Source organism: Arachis ipaensis, chromosome B5 (genome assembly GCF_059453495.1).
Source record: "Arachis ipaensis isolate K30076 ecotype BB chromosome B5, ASM5945349v1, whole genome shotgun sequence".
Classification (NCBI taxonomy): domain Eukaryota; kingdom Viridiplantae; phylum Streptophyta; class Magnoliopsida; order Fabales; family Fabaceae; genus Arachis; species Arachis ipaensis.
In genome coordinates, this window is record NC_142440.1 from 101,556,068 (window position 1) to 101,565,570 (window position 9,503).

At 44.4% G+C, this 9,503-nt stretch overlaps 1 protein-coding gene across 1 annotated transcript; it reads left to right on the forward strand.

The window, feature by feature from the left end:
• Window positions 1-781: 781 nt before the first annotated feature.
• Window positions 782-1,690, forward strand: LOC148565175 (uncharacterized). The gene has a single exon (XM_088487124.1). The coding sequence runs from the start codon at window positions 782-784 to the stop codon at window positions 1,688-1,690; it is 909 nt and encodes a 302-aa protein (XP_088343250.1).
• The last annotated feature ends 7,813 nt before the right edge of the window (window positions 1,691-9,503 follow it).

A 9,503-nucleotide genomic window follows, 5' to 3' on the forward strand; every position in this document is an offset into this window, starting at 1 on the left:
CAATCTAATGTCTCACTGACTAGCCGTGGATCCCAAAGCTAAACCTGTGGCACAGAGGAGACGAAAAATATCCCCCGACCGAGCAGCCGAGGTCAACAAACAGGTTAAACCCCTCCTCAAAGCGGGCTTTATTAGGGAACTGCCCTTTACGACCTGGCTGGCTAACGTCATGCTAGTCAAAAAAGAAAACAGGAAATGGCAGATGTGTGTCAACTACACGGACCTCAGTAAAGCCTGTCCAAAAGACGCCTCCCCCCTACCAAGCATCGACGGACTGGTAGACGCTGCATTCGGCCACCAATATCTCAGCTTCATGGACGCGTATTCGTGGTTCAACCAGATACTAATGCACCGACCTGATGAAGAGAAAACGACCTTCATCACTCCCGACGGGACGTACTGCTACACAGTCATGCCCTTCGGCCTTAAAAGCACCGGAGCCACTTACCAAAGGCTCGTCAACAAAATTTTCCAAGGCCTATCCAGGAACAAGTTGGAAGTTTACATAGACGACATGCTCGTGAAGACCGAATCCGGCGAACAGCTCATTGGTGACCTCAAGCTCGTAATGGATACTCTGAGGAGGCACCGAATGCGCCTTAACCCGACAAAATGTGCATTCGGGATGGAAGCGGGAAAATTCTTGGGGTTCATAATCACACAACGCGGGGTAGAAGCAAACCCCAAGAAGTGTACAGCCATACTTAAAATGGCAAGTCCAAAAAACCTCAAAGACATCTAGAAATTGACCACCTAGAAGGCGATCCCCTTCTTCAAACTTATGAAGAAAGGAACCCCCTTCAAATGGGATACAGAATGCGAAAAGGCATTCCAACACTTCAAAGAAGTACTGGCAGAACCCCCCGTTCTAGCCAAACCCCAAACAGGGGAGGTCCTCTATCTATACATGTCCATAACGGAAGGAGCACTAGCCGTGACACTAGTCCGAGAAGACGAAAACAAGGCCCAGCGACCTATCTACCTCGTAAGCAAAGTCTTCCAAGACACGGAATCACGCTACTCTCACCTCGAGAAGCTCACCATCACACTCCTCACAGCTTCCCGACGCCTCCATCAATACTTCCAGGCACATCCCATTACAGTTCGAACTGACCAAGCGGTCAGACAAGTACTGCAGAAGACCGACCTAGCAGGACAAATGCTAGCATGGTCTATCGAACTATCCCAATTCCAGATAACATTCGAACCCCAGACCGCGATCAAAGTACAGGCCTTGGCAAATTTCATCGCTAAGATGACACCAGGAAACGCCACTACCGATACCTGGAAGCTACACGTGGACGGCTCATCCAACATCACCTCCGGCAGAGCCGGAGTGATACTCGAAAGCCAAAACAGAGTCATAATCGAACAATCAGTTCAGTACGAGTTCCCCGTCTCCAACAACCAGGCAAAATACGAGGATCTCTTGGCCAGCTTAACCCTAGCCAAAGAGGTCGGGGCAAAAGTTTTGGAGATTTGCAGCGACTCACAGGTAGTCAGCTCCCAAGTCAACGGAGACTACCAAACACGAGACCCCCTACTCCAACAATACCTCACCAAGGTAAATAAGCTAAAAGAAGAATTCGATCAAGTAACCATACAACACATCCCCAGGGAACAAAATGCAAGAGCAGACTACTCTCAAAACTGGCCAGCACCAAGCCAGGACAGGGTAACCAGTCGTTAATTCAGGAAGTCGTCCGAACGCCGTCCGTATCAACCACGACCGACATTGTTCTACCGATCTACGACCCGGAATCATGGACCTCCTCTATCCTACAATACCTCCTCGACGGAGTACTACCCGAAGATCCCAAAAAAGCAAATCGGGTAAAACGGGAAGTCGCCAACTACATCATCGTTTTAGGACAATTATATAAACGAGGATTCTCGCAGCCCCTACTCAAGTGCGTCAAACCCAGGGACACGGAGTCCATACTCCGTGAAATCCATGAAGGCTGCTGTGGCCATCACATCGGGGGCAAAATCCTAGCCCAGAAGGTCGTCCGGGCTGGATACTTCTGGCCCTCGGTTATCAAGGACTCTATGCAGCTGGTAAAAAACTGCAGCAAATGCCAGGCACACGCCGACTTCCACCAGGCCGTCCCACACCAGCTCAATGTCATAACAATAGAACAGCCATTCGGAACATGGGGCGTCGACCTTGTCGGCCCTTTTTCCACGGCACCCAAACAACTCCGGTATCTCATCGTTGCCGTAGACTACTACACCAAATGGATCGAGGCCGAGCCCTTAGCCTCCATTACGGCAACCCAATGTCGAAAGTTTTTCTTGAGACACATAATAACCCGGTTCGGGATCCCCGAGATCGTAATCTCGGACAACGGAACCCAATTCACCAACAAAAAATTTCGAGAATTCTTGGAAGGGCTTCACATATCCCATCGTTTCAGCTCAGTAGAACACCCCCAGACGAACGGATAGGTGGAGTCCGCAAACAAGATAATAATTAAGGACTCAAGAAACGACTCGACGGGGCTAAAGGACTATGGGCCGACGAACTCGAATCAGTCCTCTGGTCATACCGAACCACACCCCAGACCTCCACGGGGGAAACCCCGTTCCGCCTGACATACGACATAGAAGATGTCGTCCCAGTAGAGATCGGAGAGCCAAGCACCCGGAGAATAGTCGGAAGTAATGACAAAGAGGCGGAATGGGACCTCACAGAGGGAGTAGCATAGCCCACATGCGAGAGTTAGCCTTAAAGCAAAGAATCGGCTTAAGGTATAACCGCAGCATAATCCGGTGGGAGTTTGCACCCGATGACCTCGTCCTACGACGAAACGATATCGGCGCCCCCACCCCCGAGAAGGGAAGCTCACCCCCAACTGGGAAGGCCTATACAGAATCAAGGCAGTAGTAGGAAAGGGAGCATACAAGCTCGAAAGACTCAACGGCGCCGAGATCCCGAGGACCTGGAACGCTGCCAACTTACAATGATATTACGTGTAGGCTAATCCCCTACCCAAGTTCCTCTGTTATTTATTCTTCTACTTATTCTTTTGCTTTTCTTCTTTTACTTATTATTTTTCACAAGTGTTATTTTCGGGTACTCTTTCCCCCCACGTCGGAGGGTTTTAACGAGGCCCAACTTAATAAAATTTCCTTAATACACCTACCCCGCTTCTCCCTACACTTTCATAATGGCAAAAGAACGCACGGCCAACATCGAGGACCGATCACCGTCGAGGCCTAAAAATGGATATCCACCCACGACTAAACGGCCTACCAACATCGAATGGCTAAACAAAAGCCAATACAAATGGCTAACGAACTAGAACGGCTACCAAAAGCCAAGACAAACGACTTGCAAAATAAAAGGACCGACCAACCCGAAATGCAACCATCCGCAAATATCCAAAAGCCAACACGGCTCAATAAAAATAAAACGGCCCGACCGGCCCAAGTCATCCAAAAAAGTCAACAATCCAGCAACACAACACGGCCACGTGGCCAACCAAATCTCAAAAAATTTACAAGTCACAAAATCAGCAGAACAAAGAAAAAACCTACTTAAAGATCAATAATACGACCATCCTGAACGCCCCATGACGGACACGTCGGCACCTGGAGTGAGCACCTGAGCCTGAGCCCTCATCGTCTCCTCGGCCGCCGTCACCGCCTCCTTCACATCCGCAAGAAGCTCCATCTTCTCCTTCTTCAGCACTTCCACCTCAGCCTTTGACCCTGCAACCTCAGCTTTCATGGAATTCATTTCAGCAAGGAGCACCGCAGCCTGAGATTCAGCGTCAGAAGCCCTCCTCCATTCCTCACCTAGTTAAGACAAAAGCGAAGTCTCGACCTCAGAAAGCCGAAGGATCTCAGCCCCGGCCTCCTCAGATGACTTCACGGCCTTCTCCTTAGCCACCACCACAGCCTCAAGCTGCTCCCTCAGTTTGGCCACCTCGGCCTGTGAATGGCGCAGCTTCTGGTCCAAAAGGCAAACCTGGGCCATCACGGGCTCAACCTTCCGAACAATAACCGCAGATTGGAGGAGGGAGCGATAAACAGACTTGGCCTGGAAGGCCCCGTCACAGTCATAAAACCCCTCAGTACCGGGCATCAGATGCTGGTCAATGAAAGACAAAGCATCACCATCACGGAAGGCCCAGCACCCTCCTCTTCCAAGTTCTCACTACTAATCTCCTCGGGCCTCTCCCGCTTTTGAGAAGCCTCGGCTGCTGAGACCACGATTACCTTCTCCTCGGACGAGTTCACAGGACCCAGAGAAAACCGAGCTTCAACCCTCGCCCCAGTCGAGATCACCTCTTGCGAAATAACCCGGGAGTCCACAGCTGGTTGAGACAATGGGGTGGAAGGAGAAGCCGATGACGCATCCTCCCGATCCATTGCAGCCTTGAGTCTCGCCAGCGAGGTCAAACCACCGGCCATCTCAACTGAAAAAGGGAAAGGAAAAATATAAGTCCCAAACTCGGCAATATGCCAAAAAAAAAAACAACACACACCAATATATGACCGGCAGGCCACAGGGTCCCCCACAACGTCTTGAGGATTCAACGGTTGTTCCCCAAACAAATGCCAGAAGACCTTGGCAATATCCTTATCTTCCGGAGTCAAGCCATCGTAGGTAACTTTTGTCAACATCGACGGCCCGGCACCAAAATTCCAATAAGTCGAAAACTGACGTTCACCTTCCATCGTCAACCAGAAAAGATGATGCCCTTGAACAGGGCGTACCTTAAAAATACTCCCTTTTAAATCTGTGAAAGGAGTCCTCAAACAACCCGAATATACACCGATGAGGCTGAGCCCTGAACAACATATATACTTTTTTATGACCCTCCTTAGTCGGAAGCGTGCATAAGAAAAGAAAAAGAAAAATAGGAACGGAGACGGGAAGCTCGAGGTATTCGCACACGAGCTCAAAAGTAAGAACTGCCGCCCAACTATTCAGATGAAGCTGAGACGGCGCCATGGAACACCGACTCAGCAGCGTCTGAACGAAGGGCAAAAAGGGAAGCCGCATGCCAAGCCAAGTGAACATCGATTCATAGACCCACATCCAATCCAGAACGGTCGGTGAATCGAGGTTCAGGTAGCAAACCCTCTTATCAGCGTCGGGGAGGGCAAGCTTGTATTGCCACTCGGCATCGCTGACCCTAAAAACCGCCCCGTGCTCACGGAGCCTCTGAAGATCTGCCTCCGTCATTCACGACGGGACCCCCATACATCACTGGTCACTGATGCGTGAGCATCTTTCTAATTTTTTCCTAGTGAATTTGAATTTAATTTGTTGAATTTAATCAAGAATTAATTATCTTTTAGCCACTATAGATGCTACTTTGAGTCGTGTGCAATTCTGTTTATTTTAGGTAGCATTTTGTTGGATTTGATGGAGCTTCCGTAGAAAAAGAGAAGAAGGCTATATAGGGCAGGAATGGCTTAGAGGATGGAGAGGAAGCTTTGCACAAATGGAAGGAGCATAAGAATTGAAGGAGATGACCAGCGAGGAGCGATGCGTGCGCGTACCTGACGCGTACGCGTGACACGCGAAGAAGACTATCGACGCGTACGCGTGACATGCGCTACGTGCAGAAAACGCAGAAAACGCTGATTATTTAATTAATTCTGATTTAAAATTTATTTTGATTTTAAAATAAGAAAAGACATTATTTTAGTTTGAGAAAATAGATTTTAAATTAATTAGGATTAGATATAAAAGAGAAAAGAAACTTCTCTTCTAGGGATTGGAACATTATTCCACTTTTCAATCCACCTCAGCCCAATTTACATTTTATCAGAATCCTTATTTTCTCTCTGAACCATGAGCAACTAAACCTCCACTGTTAAGGTTAGGAGCTCTGTCTATTGTATGGATTGATTCTATTGTTTTTCTATTTTAATTCATGTACTGATTTATAATTTAAAAATTGTTTTTGTTCTTTATCTTATGAATTTTGGTGGAACGGAAGTATGACCCTCTTTCTAATTGAGTTCTTGTATAACTTGGAAAAGCTCTTTACTTGAACAACAGCTTGAAAACAATTTCTCCTAAATTCTAATTATCTGGACTTAATGGGATACGTGACATATAATCCTCTTATATTTGGATAATTAGGATTTTTGGGGCATAATAACTAGAATTAAACTTCACCCCCTAATTGGAATGAATTGACCAAGGAATTGGCGGTTGATGAAAGTTGGAGGAGACTAGAAAGGTCTAAGAAATTAGGGTCTAGTCACATATAGTTTGCCATGAATTAAATCTTGCATGATTAAAACAAATTAATAAGAAAAGTAAATCCAGAAAATAGATAACTCTGAAGCCTTAACTGCCTTCTCCATATTGTTTTTCCAACTTATTTACTTGCCTGTCTTCTGATATTCTGAATTTACTGTTTAATGCTTTTGAACTCTCAAACACTATTTTCTGCTTGTCTAACTAAGTAAATTAATCAACCATTATTGTTTAGTCCCTCAATCCTCATGGGATCGACCCTCACTCACTTGAGGTATTACTTGGTACGACCCGGTGCACTTGCTGGTTAGTTTGTGGTTATAATTTTTGCACCAAGTTTTTGGCGCCGTTGCCGGGGATTGATAGTGATTAACAACTATTAGTTGTTTGATTGCTTAGATTAGGCATTTTAGTTTTAATATTTATTTAAATTTTTCTTTAGTATTTTCGAAAAAATAAATAAATAAATAAATAGCACTAATATTTTTCCTTAATTTCTGAAATTAAGTTTGGTGTCCTCTAGTTATTGTAATTTCAATTTTTCCTGTTTATTTTTCTTGTTAATTTCGAATTTTTCTGTCCCAATTTTGCCTACAAATTTCAAAATCTATTTAATTATTCTATTTAGTATTTTTATTTTAATTGTTTACACAGGTTACCTCACTAGGAATTCTCTGCACTCTGACGTAGAAAGTTCCGTCTTTTCTTGTCTTTTGTCTATTTATGTGTAGGAACAGAGACAAGGAACCTTTCTTAGACGTTGATCCTGAACCTGAAAGGACTTTCAGGCGGCGTTTGCAACAAGCAAGACTTTGCAAGGCTACAGAATCCACTATAGATCCTAATAATGCTGTTAAAGTCAATGTGGCAAATCCGAATGAGAATGAGCAACAAAGGAGAGTGCTTGGCTCTTACTCTGCTCCTACTACAGATCTTTATGGAAAAAGCATTGTGGTGCCTCCTATAGCTGCGAAAAACTTTGAGTTGAAGCCACAATTGGTCACCCTGGTGCAACAAAACTGCCAGTATCATGGTCTTCCCCACGAAGACCCAAATCAATTTATTTCTAATTTTCTGCAGATTTGTAATATTATGAAGACAAATGGAGTAAACCCAGAGGTATATAAACTCATGCTCTTCCTGTTTGCTCTGAGGGATGGAGCAAAGCTATGGCTAGATTCCCAACCCAAGGAGAGTTTGGATACTTGGGACAAGGTTGTTACTGAGCTTCTTACTAAATTTTTCCCACCAAAGAAGCTGACTAAGCTTAGGGTAGAGGTTCAGACCTTCAGGCAGAAGGATGGTGAAACTCTATATGAAGCTTGGGAGAGGTACAAGCTACTGACTATGCAATGTCCTCCGAACATATTCTCCAAATGGACCCAACTAGATATCTTTTATGAAGGTTTGGGTGAAATGTCCAAGATGTGCTTAGATAATTCTGCAGGTGGTTCATTGCACAAGAAGAAGACATCGGAGGAGACTATTGAGCTTATTGAATTGGTTGCTAGCAACCAATATTTATACTCATCTAACAGGAATCCTGTGAACTCTGAGGGTCCTCAGAAGAAGGGTGTTATGGAAATAGAAGCTCTTAATGCTATTCTTGCTCAGAACAAGCTTATGTCTCAGCAAATAAATCTACTTACTCAGCAGATGGGTGGAATGCAAGTCTCAGCTATCAACACCTAAATCCACCTCAAGAGATCTCTTATGACATGACAGGTAATTTTGTGCAAAATGATAATTATGATTATGCTCAATCCCCTTCTGAACAGGTCAATTACATGGCAAGTGGTCCTAGAAATCCCAACAATGATCCATATTCTAAGACATACAATCAGGGGTGGAGAAGTCACCTAAATTTTGGGTGGAGGGACCAACCTCAGAGACCTCAGAATTTCAACAATAATTCTCAGGGCGGCTTCCAATAGAACAATCACAATAACCACCAATTTCATTCTCATCAACAACAACCACCTCAGCAGGAAAATTCTAAATTCTAAGAAGATTCTAATTGGGAGATGATGAGAAGTTTTATGCAGGAAATCAGAGCCTCCATTAGAAACTTAGAGGTGCAAATGGGCCAACTGAGCAAGCAAATACCTGAGAGGTCTGCAAGTACATTTCCAGGTGATACAGTGGTGAACCCAAGAGAAGATTGCAAGGTTATTCAATTGAGAAGTGGTAAAACAGCTGACTCTGAGACAAAGGCCAATGAAGAATTAGTTGAAAATGAAGCTCTAGAGGAGAAGAAGGAAGAAGTGAAGCACACCCCACCAAAGCATGCAGACAACCCATTCCCTGACTCTCTTGACACTTATCCTACATTGCCAAAGGCTCCTGAATACAAGCCAAAAATGCCATATCCTCAGAGGCTTCAGAAGGCTTCCAAAGAAAAGCGATTCTCTAAATTTTTAGATGTCTTCAAGAAACTATAGATCAACATTCCTTTTGCAGAGGCTCTTGAGCAAATGCCTCTCTATGCAAAATTTATGAAAGAATTGTTGACCCACAAGAGGAATTGGAAGGAACAAGAAACCGTGGCGTTAACTAAGGAATGTAGTGCCATTATCCAACACAACCTTCCTGAGAAGATGTCAGATCCAGGAAGCTTTGTAATTCCTTACACCATTGGAGATGTCACCATTCAGATGGCTTTATGTGATCTTAGAGCTAGCATCAATCTCATGCCACTTTCAGTGATGAAAAAGCTTCAAATTGAAGAGGTAAAATCTACTCATATTTCTCTTCAACTTGCTGATCTTTCTATTAAATTACCTGTGGGTGTTGTTGAGGATTTACTTGTAAAAGTAGGACCATTTATTTTTTCTGTTGATTTTGTTATATTAGACATGGAAGAGGAGGTAAAATCCTCTGTTATACTTGGTAGACTCTTTTTAGCTACAGGTAGAGCTCTGATTGATGTACAAAATCGTGAATTAACCCTGAGGGTCAATGAAGAATAGGTGGTCCTCAATGTTTTTTAAGCTCTCAAGCACCCTAATGATTCTGAAGGGTGTATGAAAATAGATGTCATTGAACCACTTGTTCAAGAGGTACTAAAAGCGGAGGTACTTAATGACATTCTGGATCCTATTTCTGAGTATGAATTAGTGGATTCACCACCCCAGAAGGCTATGGTTCACACGCCTAAAGTAGAGGAGGAAGCCCCCATGCTTGAGCTCAAACCTTTACCTACTTCTCTGAAATATGTGTTCTTGGATGAAAATGATTCATATCCAGTGATTATTAGCTCTTCCCTGAAGCCTAAAGA